The sequence below is a fragment of the Prionailurus bengalensis genome, chromosome D1 (genome assembly GCF_016509475.1).
Source record: "Prionailurus bengalensis isolate Pbe53 chromosome D1, Fcat_Pben_1.1_paternal_pri, whole genome shotgun sequence".
NCBI lineage: Eukaryota > Metazoa > Chordata > Mammalia > Carnivora > Felidae > Prionailurus > Prionailurus bengalensis.
In genome coordinates, this window is record NC_057346.1 from 25,972,157 (window position 1) to 25,993,247 (window position 21,091).

Consider the following 21,091-nt stretch of genomic DNA (forward strand, 5'->3'; position numbering starts at 1 on the left):
AGTGTATATATAAACTGTGATACATCCAGAAAATTCAGTATTAATCAGCACTAAAAAAAAAAAAAATAAGAAAGAAAGAAACTATCAAGCCATTAGAAGACATGGAGGAAATTTAAATGCACACTACTAAGTGAAAGAAGCCAAGCTGAAAAGTCTATGTACTGTATAACTCGAACTATATGACATTTTGAAAAAGGCAAAACTACAGAGACAGTAAAAATATCTGTGGTTGCCACTGGTTAGGGAGAAGTGAGAAATAAACAGAGCACAGAATTTTTAGGGCAGTGAAATAATTCTGTATGATACCTTAATGGTGGGTACATATAATTATAAATTTGTCCAAACCCACAGAACATACAACACCATGACTGAACCCTTGCTGACAAAGCTATGTCAGTGTAGGTTCATCACTGTCACAAATGTATCATGTTGGGGAAAGACATCCATAGTGGAGTCGGGCATGTGTGGGGATAAAACATATGCAGGAACCTCATACTTTCTACTCAAGTTTGCTGTGAACCTAAAACTAATCTAAAAAATCAACTATATTAACTGTTAAAAATAAATCATGTTTTCTTCCATCCAAACAGTCTTACTCAAGGAAATAAATATCAACCAACCACATAAATGCAAATGAGCCTAAAAATGGTGAGGGACTGGATTTCAAAATTCATTTCCCCATATATCAGTGAACTGATTTCTTTCAATTTTTTAAAAAATGTTCTTGTGCCAGCAAAAAATCTATCCTTTTATACAGAATGTCATTCACCAAATGAAAACCTTAATTTGCAAATCATCTGAAACTTAGATTCAGTGAGAAAATTCTAAAAATAGTAAAATACCTACCGTTCTGGCAGAAATTTATCGAAAATCCACATATAAGTTTGCTTCTCCAAAACATAACTGCTAATAGCTTACTCTTGACTGGAAACCTTGCCAATAATATAAACAGGCAACAAACATACTTTCATGTTATATTATGTACTATTCTTACAATAAAGTAAGATAGAGAAAAAATGTATTATTAAGAAAATCATAAAGAAGAGAAATACATTTACAGTAATGTACTCTATTTAGCGGAAAACATCTATGTATAAGTGGAACCATGTTACTCAAACCAATGTTGTTCAAGGTTCAACTACAAATGATCAGAATAACTTAGAAATTCACTTCTTTTATAAATATATCAACACAAAAACAACACAAAAAACTCCTTATGGGGCACCTGGGTGGCTCAGCTGATTAAGCATCCGACTCTTGATTTCAGCTCAGGTTTGTGGGTTCAAGCCCCATGTTGGGCTTAGGATTCTCTCTCTCTCGCTCTGCCCCTCTCCCACTCATATTCACTCTCTCTCTCTTTCTCTCTCTCTCCCTCTTCCTCTCTCTCCCTCACTGTCTAAAATAAATCAAAACTTTTAAAAAGTAAAATAAAAGTAAAGAACAGAAAAGAAATAAAAAATGGAATGAAAGCTAGCATAACCAGAACACAGGAATGGGCACACTGTCATGAGATGATATGAAAGAGGTAGCAAGGTCCTGGTCAGGTGGGGCCCTCACAGTCCTTGATTAGCAGTTTGGGCTCAGTTTTAAACACAGTGAAAATCTATTGGAGTGTTAACCACGAAGGCAACATGTTTCAAATCACATTTTACATCACTCCGGCAGTTAAATGCTAGATGCAATTTGATGCAAATACAAATGCTAATCACAACATCCCAACAAGATAAAGCTTGGTAATAACAGAGTTGGTAAAAGACAAATTCTAGATACATTTGCTGTTCTTTCGGAGAACAGTCCTCACCCATGTCCTTGGAAATTCCTTTACCATGGGAAAGTTAACTGAAAAAGAATGAACAAATTCTCTCTTTAATGGTATGATGAATTTCAGTGAAAAGAGAATGACCTGATTTAAATCTCAGCTGGGCCTTATCCTAGATATAGAAATTTACATAAGTTACTTAAACCTATCAGCAATTTTTACTCACGTATAAAATGAAAATAGTAACATCTACATTTCACAGAAGAGTTACAGGTTTGGATGTTTACAATCTCTACACGTTTTGTTCATACACAGATGCTCTACAAATGTGAATAGTCAACCCCACCCCTTAGTAACAGCATTTTTTTAAAAGGACTAAGTAGAGGAGATACTTAATACCAAGGAATGCATTTCTGATGGTGGAATTTCAAGCAGGGTAGCAGGAGATATTTTGAGGCAGGAAAGCATTCCCCTAAAACCAACTGTTTACCCCACCTACCAGGACATAAAGGAGCCTTCAGAGTATTATAAATATTTATGAAAAAGTTGATCCTCAGAAAAAATAAAGTATTATATACTGATGAATTCTCGTTAAAATACAAAGATGGTTAATATACTCCAAATACAATGAAATGATTGATTTTAATTGGTCTAAAGCTTACAACCAAACAATAAAATAGTAAGTACTTTATTAAGTACTTTATAAAGCAGCAATTTCTTACACTAACAAACCTATACTCACAGAACAGAAAACTCCTGAAGGATTTTCATTGGAGTACATGTTAGAATAAATTCTTGAAACAGCTAGGTTTAAATTTGCCATTTTAAAAGTAACACTTAAAAACTGAGAGGCACCTGGGTGGATCAGTCGGTTAAGCATCCAACTCTTGATTTCATTTCAAGTCATGATCTCACAGGTTTGTGAGTTCAAGTCCCGCATTGGGCTCCTTGCACTGACAGTGTAGAGACTGCTTGGGATTCTCTCTCTCTCCTCCCTCTCTGCCCCTCCCACACATATACTCTCTCTCAAAATAAATAAATAAACTTAAATAAGTAAGTAAGTAAATGCTGATGTTCACTTACTTGCTAAAGAATAAAACAATTGAATACAGAGTGGTACTGAGACATATTACCATTGACATTATACTCATAAGTGATTTATTCCACATAGTGGGGTTCAATTACTGTGAGTGCTTATCTCATTTTGGGCTTTTTAAAATTAGTGAATGTTCAACACTTAAGACAGTAAAGGTTTTTCTAGTATCTTCTGACATATAACAATTTTTTAGAATTTCTATTAATTTTTATTAAATTCAAAGTAAACACATTCTGTTTTCTGAAAAGTAGGGGATAGACAGAGGAAAAATTAGTATGATTTTCAGAAAAGATAAAGTATTACCATTCAGATTCAATATTATGACACAAGAGTGTTTTTTCATCCACACAAGCTAATCTGTTTGTTCTACATAATACATTTTCTCAGTTTGTTTACTTAAAGAACAGAATAAAACGATAATGGAGGGAACAGCTGAAAAACAATATGCCTTATTGGTTAAGACAACTTACTCTAAATTTTTTTTAATGTTTATTTAGTTTTGAGACAGAGAGAGAAAGAGACAGAGCATGAGTGGGGGAGGGGCAGAGAGAGAGGGAGACACAGAACCATCTGTGTCAGCACAGAGCCTGATACGGGGCTCAGACCCATGAACCATGAGATCATGACCTAAGCTGAAGTCAAACACTTAACTGACTGAGCCACCTAGGCACCCCAAGACAACTTATTCTAAATCGGGATTAGTATGAGAGGCAGGGAGTTGGGGGCTTGGACAGGGCGTTAAAGATCTATTTTCCAAGCATCTGAGAGAGTCACTTTATTTGTTTTTTAATGTTTATTTTATTTTTGAGGGAGAGCGAGTGAAGGAGGGGCAGAGAGAGAGGGAGAATGAGGATCCGAAGTCAGCACAGAGCCCGATGTGGGGCTTGAACTCATGAACTGCGAGATCATGACCTGAGCTGAAGTTGAATGCTCAACCGACGAAACCATCCAGGTGCCTCAAGAGAATATCACTTTAAAAATGCTTAATATTCTCCTCAGACACACCAATGTGGCTAAATGAGAGCTGTCTGACAGGTATCTGTTCCAGGACCATGTTATACTAGATTTTAATATTGTAACAAGCACTCGGACTATATAATGACTTGTCATTGTAACCAGATGGCCTGGACTATTTCCCACAGAGGCTCTAAATTTGAGGCTTCCACTTAAAGAGCCTCTGAAGACTTCCTCGATCTGAAAGAAAATAGACAGCCAGGTCCAGGAAGTAAAGAGAGCCCCAAACAAGCTGAATTAAAGAGAACCACACCGGGGCACCTGGGTGGCGTAGTCGGTTAAGCGTCCGACTTCAGCCAGGTCACGATCTCGCGGTCCGTGAGTTCGAGCCCCGCGTCGGGCTCTGGGCTGATGGCTCAGAGCCTGGAGCCTGTTTCTGATTCTGTGTCTCCCTCTCTCTCTGCCCCTCCCCCATTCATGCTCTGTCTCTCTCTGTCCCAAAAATAAATAAAAAACGTTGAAAAAAAAATTAAAAAAAAAAAAGAGAACCACACCAAGACACATAATTTAAATGTCAAAAATTAAAGATAAAGAGAGAATCTTAAGAGCAACAAGAGAAAAGCCAGTAGTAAGTATAGGGACCACCCATAAGACTATCAGCTGATTTTTCGGCAGTAAGTTTTCAGGCCAGAAGGAATACGCATGATATATTTAAACTGCTGAAAGGAGAAAACCTACAAGAACAGTCTACCAGCAAATTTTTCACTCAGAATTGAAGGAAATATAAAGAGTTTCCCAGACAAGCAAAATTTTAAATTTTCACCACTAAACTGGCATTTTAAGAGAGTTAAAAGGATTTTTTTAAGCATAAAAGAAAGGGCCATACCTAAAGTAAGAAAATTATGAAAGAAAAATTTCACTGGTAAAAGCTAACATGTAGTAAAGGTGGTCGATCAACCACTCATAAAGCTGGTATGAAGATTAAAAGACAAATGTAGTAAAATCAACAATATCTACAATAACTAGTTAAGGGACACATTGAGTAAAAAGCTGTAAAATATGAATTCAAATACATAAAAACATGGGGATGGGGAGTAAAAATGTAGTATGTTCAGAATGTGTTCTAACCTAAGAGACCATAAACTTAAAACAGACTACTATATGCAAAGAGTGTTACATATGACTTCATACTGACTGCAAAAATCTATACTAGATACATAAAAAATAAATAGAAAGGAATCGAAACATAACATTAAATAAAGTCATCAAGTTATGAGGTAAGAGAACAAGAAGAGAAGACATACAAAAAACAATTAGAAAACAATGAACAAAATGGCAATGAGTACAAAACTACCCATAATTGCTTTAAATGTAAATGGGCTAAATGCTCCAGTCAAAAGACAATAGGCAACTTAAATGGATAAAAATATAAGACCCATCTATATGCTGCCTACAAGAGATTCACTTCAAACATAAAGATACATACCGACTGAAAGTAAAAAAGATGAAAAATAATACTCTATGCAAATGTAGCAAAAAGAAAGCTGGAGTAGCAATACACCTATCAGACAAAATAGACTTTAAGACAAAGATTATGAGAAGAGACAAAGAAAAACATTACATAATGATAGACATCAATCCAACAAGATAATGTAACAATTGTAAATATCTCTATACTCAACACAGAAGCCCCTAAATATATAAGGCAAATATTAACAGACAAAAAGCAAAAAAACAGACAGTAATATAGCAATAGTAGGAGACTTTAACACCCCATTTACATCAGTAGATACAGTGTCCAGACAGAAAAATCAATAAGGAAACAGTGACCTGAAACAGTGTTTAAGACAAACCTGACATACATATATGTACAGAACATTACCAAAACAGCATAATACACATTCTTTTCTTTTTTTTTTCTTTTTTTTTCTTTTTTAAATTTTTTTCTTTTTAACGTTTATTTATTTTTGAGACAGAGAGAGACAGAGCATGAATGGGGGAGGGTCAGAGAGAGAGGGAGACACAGAATCTGAAACAGGCTCCAGGCTCTGAGCCGTCAGCACAGAGCCTGACGCAGGGCTCGAACTCACGGACCGCGAGATCATGATCTGAGCCGAAGTCGGACGCTCAACCGACTGAGCCACCCAGGCGCCCCATACACATTCTTTTCAAGTGCACATGCAACATTTTCCTTGACATATCACATGTTAGGCCACAAGACAAGTCTCAATAAATTTTAAAAGACTGATATCATATCAAGCACCTTTTCCCACAACAACAGTATGAAACCAGAAATCAGTTACAAGGCAAAAACTAGAAAAAACACAATCATTTGGAGCCTAAATAACCAACTGGTCAATAAAGAAATAAAAATAGAAATAAAAAAAGTATCTGGACAAAAATGAAAATGGAAACACAATAGTTCAAAATCTTAAGGGAATAGCAAAAGCAGTCCCAAGAGGAAAAGTTAGAACAATACAGGCCTCCCTCAAGAAAAAAGAAAAATCTCTAACAATCTAAACTTACACCCACAGAAATTGGAAAAAGAAGAAGAAACAAAACCAAAGTTAGTAGGAGACACAAAATAATAAAGATCAGAGCAGATTAAATGAAGTAAAAACTAAAAAACATCAGAAAAGATCAATGAAACTAAGAGTTGATAAACCTTTAGGCAGTGGTGCCTGGCTGGCTTAGTCAGTGGAGCTTGTGACTCTTGATCTTGGAGTTGTGAGTTTGAGCCCCACAATGGATGTAGAGACTACTTAAAAAATAAAATCTGTAAAAAAACAAACATATTTAGCCAGACTAATCAAGGAAAAAAAAAAGGGAGTCAAGTAAATAAAATCAGAAATGAAGAGAACTTACAACTCACATCCCAGATATACAAAAAGTTGTTAGACTACTACAATTACACATCAACAAATTAGACAACCTACAAAAAACAGATAAATCCCTAAAAACATAAAATCTTCTAGGACTTGATCAAGAAGAAAAGAACATCTGAACAGACCAAGTACTAGTAATACAATTCAATCCGTAATGAAAAACCTCCCAACAAACAAAAGTCTAGGGCCAGATGGCTTCACAGGTGAAACTGGAGAAAAAAAAAAGTAAAGAAAACTGAATACCTAGCATGCTTAATCTATTCCAAATAACTGAAGAGGAAAGACTCCTTCCAAATTCATTCTATGAACTAGCATTACTCTGATATCAAAACCAGACAAAGACACTACAAAGAAAGAAAACTGCAGACCAATATCCCTAATGAATGGAACTATAAAAATCCTCAACAAAATATTAGAAGAATAAATTCAACAGTACAAGGATCACACATCATGGTCAAGTGGGATTTGACAGGGATGCAGAGATGGTTCAATATCCACAAATCAATCAAAATGATACACCACATTAACAAAATGAAGAATAAAAAAAAACACATCATTTCAATAGATGCAAAAAAAGCATTTGATAAAATTCGACATCCACTCATGATAAAAACTCTCAACAAAGTGGTAATAGAGGAAGCATACCTCAACATAATAAAGGTCATATGTAACACAACTACAGATAGAATCATACTCAATGACAAAAAGCTGAAGGCTTTGCCTCTAGGATCAGGAACATGTCAAGGATGAGGTCTCACCACTTTTATTCAACAAAGTACTGGAAGTCTTTGCTATAACAATCAGATATGAAAAAGAAGTAAAAGGAATGTAAACTGGTAAGGAAGAAGTAAAAACTGTCACTATTTGCAGATAACATGACACTATATATAGAAAACCCTGAAGACTTCACAGAAAAACTATCAGAACTAATGAATGAGTTCAGTAAAGTTGCAGATACAAAATTAATATAATTAATATTAGATAATATAATGAATTTGATAATTAATATAATTAATATAAGAAATCTGTTGCATTTCCATATACTAATAACAAACAGAAAGAGAAATTAAGAAAAAAATCTCACTAGCAATTGCATTAAAAATAATAAAATACCTAGAAATAAATTTAACCAAGGAGGTGAAACTCCTATACTCTGAAAACTGTAAGACATTAATGAAAAAAAGATGGCAAAAATAAATGTAAAGATATACCATGCTCATGACTAGATTTAAAATTGTTTCACGGTCTATACTGCTCAAAGCAATCTATAGATTCAATGTAATCCCTATCAAAACACCAACAGTACTTTTCATAGAACTAGAAACCTATCAAAACACCAACAGTACTTTTCATAGAACGAGAACAAAAAAATTCTAACATTTGTATGCAACCTCAGAAGATCCAGACAAAACAATCTTGAGGAAGAAGAACAAAGCTGGAGGTATCATGCTCCTAGATTTCAAACTACACCTTTAAGCTACAGTAATCAAAACAGTATAGTACTGGCACAAAAAGAGACACATAGATCAACAGAACAAAGTAGAGAGCCCAGAAATAAACTCATGCTTATATGGTCAATTAACCTATGACAAAGGAGGCAAAATACACAACGGTCTCTTCAATAAATGGTGTTTGGAAAATTGGAGAGCTACATGCAAAAGAATGAAACTGAACCACTTCCTTACAACATATATGAAAACAAACTCAAAATAGATTCAAGATCTGGGGCGCCTGGGTGGCTCAGTAAGTTAAGTGTCTGACTTCAGCTCAGGTCACGATCTCACAGTTCATGAGTTCGAGCCCCACCACAGGCTCTGTGCTGACCACTCAGAGCCTGGACCCTACTTCAGATTCTTGCCTCCCTCTCTCTCTGCCCCACCCCCACTCATGCTCTGTCTCTTTCTCTCTCTCAGATAAATGTTACAAAAAATTTTTTTAATGGATTCAAAACCTAAATGTAAGACCTGAAACCATAAAGCTTCCCAAAGAAAACACAGACAATAAACTCTTTGACATTGGTCTTAGCAGTATTATTTTTTGGATTTGTCTCAAGCAAGGGCAACAAAAACAAATATAAAAAAATTGAGACTACATCAAACTAAAAATCTTTTTTTTTTTCCCAGAGAAGGAAACCATCAACAAAATGAAAAGGCAACCTCCTAAATGGGAGAAGATATTTACAAGTGATATATCAAATAAGATATATATATACAAAGAACTCAAATAACCAAACACACACACACAGAAAAAAATCTTATTTTAAAAATGGGCACAAGACCTGAAGAGACATTTTTCCAAAGAAAATGGAAGAAAATGACCATACGGATGATCATGAGACATATGAAAAAATGTTCAACATTGCTAATCACAGGAAAATGCAACTCAAAACCACAATGAGATGTTACTCCCACCTGTCAGAAGAGATAGTATCAGAAAGAAAAGAAATAACAATTGTTGGCACAAGGATATAGAGAAAAGGAAACCCTTATGTACTGTTGGTGGGCATGTAAATTGGCGCAAACACTAAAAAAAAACTAGTGTAGAGGTTCCTCAAAAATTTAAAAACAGAAATACCCTATGATGCAGCAATTCCTCTTCGGGCTATTTACCCCCCAAAAAAACACAAAACACTCATTCAAAGAGATAATGTATGCACTACTGTGTTCACTGCAGCATCATTTACTATAGATGTGATAAGGAAACAACCTAAGTGTCAACTGAAAGGTGAATGAATAAAGAAGTTATGGAATATAGGTACATGGAATATTACTCAGCCATTAAAAAAAGAATGGGATCTTGTCATTTGTGACAACACAGACAGACGTTGAGGGGGTCATGCTAACTGGAATAAGTCAGACACAGGAAGACAAACACCTTATCATTTAATTTATATGTGAACTCTAAAAAACAAAACAAATGAACAAACAACAAAACAGAAACAAACTCATAAATACAAAGCACAAACTGGCTGCCAGAGGGGAGAAGGGTGGGGGATGCATGAAATAGGTGAAGGGGATTAAGAGATATAAAATTCCAGTTATAAAATAACTAAGAGGGATGTAAAGTACATCATAAAGAACAGAGTCAATAATATTGTAATAACTATGTATGGTAACAGATGGTAAGTATACGTATCATGGTGAACATTTGTACCACATGTAAACGTCAAATCACAATGTTGGTACACCTAAAACAATATAACACTGTATGTCAACTATACTTCAGTATATTAATTAATGAATGTTTACAGGGAGATTATAACCAACGGAGGAATGCTTTATAAATAATTACATAAAACTGTATATATATTTCTGTATCCAATCCTAAAATACAACTATGGAAAACAAAGCAAGAATATACAAAAGTGTAAGCAGAGACTATATCAGGGTAGTAGTGTTACGGCAATTTTATTCTTTTTTCTCAATTTCCCATATTTTCCAAAATTTCTAAAAGTATTTTTATCCTAAAAACCCATAAATCCACGCTTCTAAATGAGAAAAAAAGAGACACATATATATGTCCTAAAATATGTACATACGAACTCTCTCCACTGAAGTCATACAAAGAAACTTGACTGTCACTCTCAGTGCATTTCTGTAATTATTTACTACCATTTACAAAATGCTTCCAGATTTCAGGGGCGCCTGGGTGGCGCAGTCGGTTAAGCGTCCGACTTCAGCCAGGTCACGATCTCACGGTCCGTGAGTTCGAGCCCCGCGTCAGGCTCTGGGCTGATGGCTCAGAGCCTGGAGCCTGTTTCTGATTCTGTGTCTCCCTCTCTCTCTGCCCCTCCCCCGTTCATGCTCTGTCTCTCTCTGTCCCCCAAAAAATAAATAAACGTTGAAAAAAAAAATTTTTTTAAAAATGCTTGCAGATTTCAGAGTAGCTAACCGAGTATAAATCATATTAGACAACAACAGTAAAACAAACAAACAAACAAACAAACAAAAACACTAGACTGAGGTTCAAATCCTGGTCTTTCTCTTTAATTTTATGGCCCTGGGGAAGTTATTAACATTCCTGAGTCTTCATCATGTGTAAAATGAAACACAGACTATTTACCTCACACAGTTGTTATAAGAATTAAATGTTGTACTGTATGTCGCGGTATCTGTGTACTTATATAAACACATAGATAATCAAAATGCCTACTGAATTTGGATCAATTCAGTATGAAAGACATGGTTTAAATTTCTGAATTCACAATTTAACAAGAAATAAAAACTTGAAAGGCAGAGATGAAAGCACAATTAAAGTTTCAAAGATAAGACCTAAGAGAATCAGTGTTATTTAACCTCCAAAAAGCTGAAAAAAAATCCAGTTTTTTCAGAATTTTCACAGAAAATTGGCCATTTTCTAGGATAAAAGAACAGGAGAAGAGTGGGTTCAGATGAAAGACAAATACTTTGGTTAAATAAAAAGAATTCCAAGTTTACTTTAATTAAAAATTAGAAATTAGCAAAAATATGCAATATGTGAAAAAGTGGTTTCTCATACAGATTACATCAGCATGTAATGGTGATCATATCCTATCTGAAGACTAGGCAATCTCTTAAGTCTGTTCTAGATTGTAAATTCCACTGACATGCAGGAAAAACTGATCATCAGGAAACTGAAGTCCCTAGAAGTTAGTGCTAAGATTTTACAGAACTTAGGAAAGCCACATCAGTAATTTGGGCTTCAATTCCCTCACTGGCAAAAATGAGAGGGTTTGATTATGAGTCTTTATAATTTTAGTTATTAAAAAACATATATGATTCTAATTTAATATGATTTATGGCCAACACATATGGCAAGAATACAGAAAGTAAGCCGGGAGGGGAGGGGGTGTGCATCAATGATTACTTTCAGTGCTACAGAGAGGTACGATGGCATTATTATATTGCAGTAAATTACTACTTTGATGTAATGAATAGCGTACCAAGTAGTCTGAATTTTTTAAGCAGCTTGACAAGATACTTGCAACCAGGAAATAGTCTAAGGAGCTAGGTAACTAATTCACTAAGCATAATCAAGTGACAATTATACACTCTGGCATATGGTTCCCAAATACCATGCTTACCTTTTCAAGTTCACTTAAAAATATGGTACCAGTATTTATAACATTTTGATTTGCTTATGAGAAAACTATTTGCATTGTCAGAAAATACGAAAATTAATGGTGAGAAGGAAAGATGCTAAAAGATGTTAGGTCATAGAGGGATTAATAAATTCATTATTGACATGCCAATCATGTACTCTAGATAAAGAGGATATGATTTACACTAATGTGTGAGTAATGGTTCACCATAGAACATGTGAAACTTTCACTTAAAAATTAAGTCATGAAATAGAAGCATTTTTTGAAACATGACACAAAACAGTGATTCAGAGCTGCCTACTTCCTCAAAGGAACCAAGATGACACACAATAAAACATATTTAAACAATAAGAAACTTTGGCCATCTTATTTCTGCACAAGCTAAAGTCAATTTCCAATCTCATATTCTTACATCTATAAATAAAGCACTAAATTCTCAAAGGTTCTCCTTAAAGTCACGAAGACTAAGAAGTCAGGGATTTCCCATATGAGATAAGCATTAGATTTTTCAAGATCATATAATTTTTAACTTCAGGTGAAGGAATAACACTTTTTGAGGAAAAAAAAAACATAAATGCCCTTATCTAGCTCTTTCCCAAAGAAAACTAAAAACTGCACAAAAGAAAGCCTCCCTCAAAAACACTTACTTTACAATTATGAACTTAAAACTAGACATAAGGCTTAATGAATGTAAAGTAAATTAACAGGAACTAAACTACTTAGTTGATGGAGGAAATAATGCTACAATGACCCTTTTAAAATCTCATTAAGAGAAGTCACAGTAATTACACTCACAACAGTTTTATTTTTTAAATTAAAAAAATTGGAATGTTCATTTATTTTGAGAGACACACACACACAGTGTGAGAATGGGGGAGGGGCAGAGAGAGAAGGAGACACAGAATCCAAAGCAGGCTCCAGGCTCTGAGCTGTCAGCACAGAGCCTGATGTGGGACTCAAACTCATGAACCATGAGATCATGATCCGAGCAGAGTCAGACACTTGACTGAGTCACCCAGGCACCCCCGTCACAAAAGTTTCAACACTAAGAGTCAAGAAACAGTGCCCTTCTAAAACACACACACCCCTATATACACCACATACACTACAAACACTATAGTGAAATGTACTGTCTTGGTTAGAAAAGTGAGCACCTCAGGCAGAACTTCATCTGCTCTTTTACTGTGATAGGGGACCAGTAGCTGATTCATTTAATCTAATTGTCAATAAACGATGTATTTCCTTTACTCTTACAAGAAGAGCTTTCAATTATGTCTGTAAATTAAGTATCTGTAAGACTGATTCTATTAATTGTTTCAACCCTGAGTACATGCAGAACTGCCAATATGACGGGGACAAAGAATAAAACAAAACATTTGTGTTGCCATTGTCACTGGTATTCATCCACAAACGTCTAAAACCTTAAAAACTTTCTAAAGATGCAGATAGAAGATATGCAAGCTACAATACTAAACTGTGCCCTCCATGTAATATTGTATGAACACATTTATCTTTTTAAAGGATACCATTTATTTTCTTAACAATAGTCATGCAGTGTCCAATTCCACTTCAGTATCACACAGGTATCTTTCTGTGAATTCTATTAGCCATTGAAGAAATGCACTAAAAGGAGCCTCCACATCCACAAAATTACCTGACAAGCAATGTGCACGAGGTAGACCAGCTCTTTAGATTCACAGCCGTTTTTCGTTACTTCATTCTGTTCTTCTGAAAGCGAAAGCTATGTCAAAAAAAAAAAAAGGGCAGAAGAGAGGGAGAGTTGTGATTAATGACGAATAAACGAGGCATTCAGTAATACTTGAACCCTCACGTTAACTCGCTGTAAGATAGGCCTTTTAATGGAAATCTATTGCTTACGGAAGACAAAATGAAGAATTCAGGATTTTTCAAAAACTACGTTTCTAAGAATTGTCTTTGTAACTTAAATCTAAACTAGCACAACTGCATAACAGAAAGAAATAAAATACATTCATTCATGAGTAGGTCTTCACCTCCTTATTTAGCACATATGTGAAAGGAAGGCAGTAAGGCAGGCACTGAGAGACAGCATGCCCAAGTGGTTAGACAGGGCTCAGGCTTTATTACACAGACTGGAAACTGACTTCCCAGAGAATAGTCCGGGCCTGCAGACACATGTCAGTTCAGAATTATGTGTGTCTGTACATTGGATTTTACTTCTTTTTAAACCAGCAGCTCAAATTTAGAAATGGGGTGGTTTCATAGGAAAAATACACATTTTGACTTCTTTGAAAAATCAGAAAATCTGAAATATCGGACCCATATTCTCATATGAGCAACAACCAGCTGGAATGGAAAAGTGACCAAACCCTTTAAAGGAGGCATGTAGTCTCCAGAAGACTTTGCCACAGAATTAATTGCTCTTCATTTGTTCCCCAGTATTTAGGCTGAATGTTCACTGTCATTCATCATGCCACTTGCTTTGTGACTTTTTTCACATATAACTCTCTTCTCACATTTATATTACGTTTACAAACTCTGCTCCAGAGACACACAGCCCTGAGTTCAAAAGTGTCACTAGCTAGCTGTACAATATTGAGCAACCCATATATTCTCACATCAGGAAAATGGGAATGAAATAATAATGCTTATTCTCAAGTTTGTGAGGATCAAATGAGATAATGCACAGAAAGTGTTCACCAAGACGCCTGGTACTCAGTAAGTACTTAATGTTACCTATCATTATAGCTAATATTATAAAAATAAAATATGAAGACATAGTCTCTATTTTTGAAAGCAGGATCACTGAGGTATTAAAAAAAAAAACATTCTGGTCTTAAGTAGAAGTTCGCAGGATAATGATTATTCTCACACCAGTCAAAATAAGGCAGATTCACTACAAAATCATACTTTAAAAAAAGGATTAAGGGTGAGAAAAAACCTAAATGAACTAAGTTGTAGAAAGTGACAAGACATTCATGCGACAGAAGAGACTCATGGACGTGCTCAGACTCATAAAGCCTGGTAAAGATGCAGGAGGATAAAGAACCTGCATTAGACAGGGTTAAGCAGAAACCAGCCAAACCATGAAGACCGCATATGGACTAGAGTTTATGAACTAAAATTTCAACGAAAACCTTGTAACATAGAGTCAATACCCATCCCCCTCCCCAGGTATATAGACAGGGTCAATGCACCAACAGCTCGAGCAAGAGCAGGAGAACAGAGACAGATAAACCAGGAGAACGGAGAGAGATGAACCTGTGCAGTGTGTGAAGTCTCCCCGAGCACACGGCAGCTAACCAGTGTAGACAGGGACAGGGCAAGAAAGCGCAGAGGGCCCTCTGAGGCACTCAAGACTGAGACAGAGAATGAGCGCATGCTCTCCCTTAGGTCAGAAAACTGGTGGCTTAGCAGTAAAGCATAAATAGATCGTCAGATATCTCATCAATTTTCACTTTCCACGCAATGGGAAAAAAACACACAAGATTTCTAAACATCCAAACCATAAGGGAGAATATAAAACTTTAAAATGACAGCAACTACAGGGGCGCCTGGGTAGCTCAGTCGGTTAAATGTCTGACTCTTGATTTCAGCTCAGGTCATGATCTCACGATTCCTGGGATCGAGCCCCATGTTGGGCTCCACACTGACAGGACAGAGCCTGCTTGGGATTGTCTTTCTCCCTCTCTCTCTGCCCCTCGTCCACTCATGCTCACTCTCTCTCTCTGGAAATAAACTTAAAAAAAAATTAAAAATAAAAATAAATTAAAATGTCAGTAACTACAAAATAAGTAAAGACTAGAAATAAAATCAATCTTCCTAAACAGAACTGGGGGGAGGAGAGGGTCAGGAAGAAGAGAAGAAACTTGCCCCAAAAGGCAAAAAGATGGATGTGGAGGAACGAACAGCAAAGACAGATGGTCCAATGATGTCAGTAAAATGGCAGAGTAGGCAACTGCAAATCCCAGTCCCTTCACAGAAACATGAACAAACAAGCAAAAACTCTCCCAACCAACTTTCGCAGTATGCTAGAATACAGTAAAGGTTTACAATCACCATGAGAACGCTGAATCAAGAAAAGGCCAACTTAAAAACTCTGTGGCATTTTCACCCACCCTCACTCCACTCCTCCCCATCTTGGCAGCACTCCTGTGGATAGCAGTCCTGGCCCCAAGTATCGGACCCCCTTTCCCTGGATCCAGAAGGAGGAGAGACATCATTGACAAACGACTGCATGTCCCTTCTAATCTGTCTGGCAGCTACATGAAGAACCGACACACGGCACACATCTCTTTTTCACCTAACTTGGAACTCATTCAGGGATTTAAAAAAGCAGCGTTGCTAAGATATTGTAAAATAAACTAAAAGTCTTCAGTCATATGAAGCAAAAGATTATAGTCAGCTTAAAGCCCAGGAGAAAGAGCTGAGGAGAGAGGCTCCTTGGGAAACGAGAGCACTCTAGAAACCCATGGACATGTTCAGGCTGGGACACATGCACGAAAGACGGGAGAAGACCTAAGCTTTCACCTCTACTCTCCAGGCTGTCAGAGCTGTAAAAAGCCCGGTTCATTGCTGAATGAGTGCCCCAACACAAAGGAAGTATGCAAAGACTGGAGGAAGTGGCTTTTTCTTTATTTTATTTTTTATTTTTAGTTCTTGGCTTTCAGGGAATTCCCTGACAAAATACTACCTGAACACAAGTAAAAGAAGAAAGACTTCAGTGAGCACATATGACATGGAACATGATCTTTTCAAAAATAGTCTGTTAAAGTCACTAAAAACATAGACTGCAGCCCTCAGTATGAAAAACAGCAAACCTGTGGTGAGGGATAGAATCCAGTTCCTAGGGTTACCACATTATAATATCCAATGTCCAGTATACAACAACAAAATCATAAGATATACAAAGAAACCAGAAGGCATGAGTCATTGACATGAAAAAAAAACAAAACAAAACAATAGAAGCTATCCCTGAGAAGTCCAGATAAAGGGCTTAACACATATTAAATGTACCACACGAAACGCACTCAAAGAAGTCAAAGAAACCACAAAGAACTAAAGGAAACCTGAAAAACAATTTATAAATAAATGAAAATATCAAGAAGAAACAGAAAGTAAAAAAGGGAACAAAAAACGAATCTGGGGAATGGCTAAAAATTCTAACTAAAGGGATCTAAATATTAACTAAAACTAAAAAATGCACTAAAGGGATCAACAGCAGATTTGGGCAAGAAAAATCAGCTTACTGAAAGACAGAATAAGTCAAAACACAGGTTTCCCCCACTATCCAAAAAGTAGAGCATTCCTTTAACCTTTAAATTTTTTTTAATGTTTATTTACTTTTGAGACAGACACAGAGCATGAACAGGGGAGGGGCAGAGAGAGAGGGAGACACAGAATCCGAAACAGGCTCCAGGCTCTGAGCTGTCAGCACAGTTGAGACACGGGGCTCGAACTCACAAACCGTGAAATCATGACCTGAGCCAAAGTCCTACGCTTAACCAACTGAGCCATACACGGGCACCCCCCACCTTTTTTTTAAAATCTTTTATTGTTTATTTATTTTTGAGAGAGAGCCTTTGAAACCTTTTAAAAGCCAAAATGGTATAAAGCAAAAAGTATCCCATGCCTTTCAAAAGTCTACATTACACCACCTTACTTTTACGAAAGACCTCTGTTAGTTGGTACCTGGTTTTGCTAACTGAAAGAAATCCAAAAAGGGTTTTCACTTTTATGAAAAAAAGCCGTTACTCTACTAATGTAGGTCTTCATCAAAGCAAAGTGGTAAAACGAAAAGTTTCAGAAAGCAGCATAAACCTATATACAGTCCAAAGAACAGAAAGAAAAAGTTTTTAAAAAGTGAAATGTAGGGCACCTGGTGGACTCAGTTAAGTATCCGACTTTGGCTCAGGTCATAATCTCGCCATTCTTGAGTTTGAGCCCCGCACCAGGCTCGCTGCTGTCAGTACAGAGCCCACTTTGGATCCTCTGTCCCTCTCTCTCTACCCCTCCCCTGTAATAAATGAACGTTTTTTTAAAAAAGGTGAAATGTTACTCAGGAACCAGTAGGACACCTTTTGAGAAGACCAACACATGCATTATGAAAATCCCAGAAGGAAAAAGAGAAAGACATAAAGAGATTATAGAAGTCATATCAGGAAAAAGGAAGAATATGGGGCTCCTGGGCAGCTCAATCAGTTAAGCATTCAGGTTCAGCTCAGGTCATAATCTTATGGTTGGGGAGTTCAAGTCCCCATCGGGCTCTCTGCTGTCAGCACAAAGCCCACTTCAGATGCTCTGCCGCCTTCTCTCTCTGCCCCTCCCCCACTCGTGCTCAGGCTCGCTCTCTTTCTCTCAAAAATAAATATAAAAAAACAATCTAAGGGGCACCTGGGTGGTTCAGTCGCTTAAGCATCTGACTCTTGGTTTTGGCTCAGGTCATGATCTCGCAGTTTGTGAGTTCAAGCCCCGCATCAAGCTTAACAGTGACAGTGTGGAGCCTGCTTGGGATTCTCTCTCTCTCCTCTCTTTCTGCCCCTCTCCCACTCATGTGCTAAGTCTCTCTCTCTCCCCCAAAATAAATAAATAAACATTAAAAAATAGATAAAGAAGATGGAAGAATAGGATGAGGCACCTGGGCGGCTTAGTCAGTTGACTGTCTGAGTCTTGATTTCGGCTTAGGTCATGACCTCACAGTCGTGAGATCCAACCCTGCATCAGGCTCCACACTGGGAATGGAGCCTGCTTAAGATTCTCTCTCTCCTTCTCCTTCTGCCCCTCCCATGCCTGCTTGCCAAGTGCATATTCTGTCTCAAAAAAAAAAAAAAATTAAAAAGGAAGATGGAAGGAAGAACAGGAGAGCCCAGACTCTAGACCCCCACACAAAAACAGGCATTAGCAACTATCAACACACAAGAATACCTTTCTGAAAATCCCAGAACTTGGGAGATGAGGTCAACACAAAACTTAGACCACAAAAATTAAGACAGTCACATCAGAAGGTAAAGAGGAGTGGTTTCACGATGACTATCACCCCTTTCCCAGGCCAGCATAGCACCACACTGAAAGGATTCCCTAGGACTGTGACCTTCCTTTGGGAGAAAAGAGCCCATTAGAGATATCCAAATTCCCCAATGCTCAGACGTGATCTTCAGGAGGCCCATTCCTGTCTTTCCTCACAGGGAACTGAAGGAATTGGCAGAGGGAGACCACCTAAGGTCACTTAGTAACAAAAAAGGGGGGTGCGACACAGAGCAACCAGCCAATGGATACTGGTACCATGACACCATGGCACCATGCCCCTGCTGGCAACCTTGCCTGGTAAGAAAGCCCCACCAGGAGCTCTGCCCATCTACAGAGCCAAAATGCAGGTCAGCCCAGGGGCCACAGTTATCAGTTTTGCCTGGTTGGGGTCTCACCCATACAATTTGCTTTTTAATTCCAATAAACATAAATTGTTATTTTAATTTCAGGTATACGATACAGTGGTTTGATAACTCCGTGTATTATTCAGGACTCATAAATTCCCTTCTCTTAATCCCCTTCGCCTACTTCACCCACCCACCCCGACCTCACTTCTGGTAACCATCAGTTTCTTCCCTTAAATTAAAAGCTCATTTTTTTGCTTTGTCTCCTTTTTTCTTTTTCCTCCTCATTTGTTTTTTGTTTCTTAAGTTCCACATATGAGTGAAATCACATGGTATTTGTTCTTCTATGACTGGCTTATTTTGGGTAGCCTTATATTCTCTAGCATTATACAATAATCCATGATATTGCAAATGGCAAGATTCCATCCTTTTGATGGTTGAATAATATTCTCTTGTGTATATATACCACTTCTTTTTTATCCATTCATCTATTAATGGATACACGCTGCTTCCATAATTTGGCTATTGTAAATAATGCTGCAATATCGCTTCTCAGCCTTTGGCTAAGATCAAGGGTAAATAATACTGCAATAAATACAGGGGTGCATGTATCACTTCAAATTAGTGTCTTTGTATTCTTTGGATAAATACCCAGTGCTGTGATTACTGGATCCTAGGGTAGTCCTATTTTTAATTTATTGAGGAACCTCCACACAGTGTTCTACAACAGCCGTACCAGTTTGTATTCCCACCAACAGTACACAAAGGTTCCTCTTCCTCCACATCTTTACTAACACCTGTCTCTTCAGTTTTTGATTTTAGCCATTCTGACAGGTGTGTGGTGATTATCTTATTGTGGTTTTTGATTTGCATTTCTTGCTGATGAGCAGTGTTGAGCATCTTTCCATGTGTCTGTTGACCCTCTGGATGTCTTCTTTGGAGAAATCTTTGTTCGTGTCTTCTGCCCATTTTTAACTGGATTAACTGGTGTGGTTTTGTTTGGTTGGTTGGTTGGTTTTGTTTTTGGTGTTCAGTTCTATAAGTTCTCATATATTTTGGATACTAACATTTGACTGGATATGTAATTTGCAAATACCTTCTCCCATTCAGTAGGTTGTCTTTTAGTTTTGTTGGTTGTTTCCTTTGCTGTGCAAAAAGCTTATTTTGATATAGTCCCAATAGCTTCTTTTTTATTTTGTTTCCCTTGCCTCCAGAAACATATCAAAAAAGATGTTGTTATAGCTGATGTCAGAGAAATTACTACCTGTGCTCTCTTCAGGGATTTTTATGGTTTCAGGTCTCACATTTAGGTCCTGAATTCATTCTGAGTTTTTCTGTATAGTGAAAGAACATGTTCCAGTTTCATTCTTTTCCATGTAGCTGTCCAGTTTTCCCAACATCATTTGTTGAAGAGACTTTATTTTTTCCCATTGCCTAGTTAGCCTTCTTCATCAAAGATTAATTGACCATATAATTGTGGGCTTATTTCTGAGCTTTCTACTCTGCTCCATTGATCTATGTGTCTCTTTTTGTACCAGTACCATACTTTTTTGATTACTACAGCTTGAAGTCTGGAATTGTGATTCTCCAGTTTTGTTTTTCTTTTACAAGACTGCTTTGGCTATTCGGAGTCTTTTGTGGTTCCAAATTTTTTAATTGTTCTAGTTCTGTGAAAAATGCTGCTGGCATTTTGATAGGGACTGAATTAAAATGTTTTGTGTAGACTGTTGGGGATAGTATAGACATTTTAACCATATTTTTTCTTCCAATATATGAGCATGGAATGTCTTTCCATTTCTTTGTTTTGTCATCAATTTCTTTCATCTATGTTTTATAGTTTTCAGAGTACAGGTCTTTCACCTCCTTGGTAAAGCTTACTCCTAGGTAGTTTAATATTTTTGGTGCAAGTATAAATGGGATTGTTTTCTTAATTTCTCTTTCTGTTGCTTCATTATTAGTATGTAGAAA

The 21,091-nt window shown here is 36.8% G+C and overlaps 1 protein-coding gene across 4 annotated transcripts in view; it reads right to left on the reverse strand.

Moving 5' to 3' along the window:
- Nucleotides 1-21,091, reverse strand: part of ARHGAP32 (Rho GTPase activating protein 32) — a 302,758-nt gene that overhangs the window by 104,714 nt on the left and 176,953 nt on the right. For all 4 annotated transcript variants that reach the window (XM_043579809.1, XM_043579808.1, XM_043579812.1 and 1 more), the window contains one exon: nucleotides 13,429-13,515. In XM_043579809.1, the coding sequence (XP_043435744.1) occupies nucleotides 13,429-13,515 (87 nt within the window). The remainder of the gene's footprint in view (nucleotides 1-13,428; nucleotides 13,516-21,091) is intronic.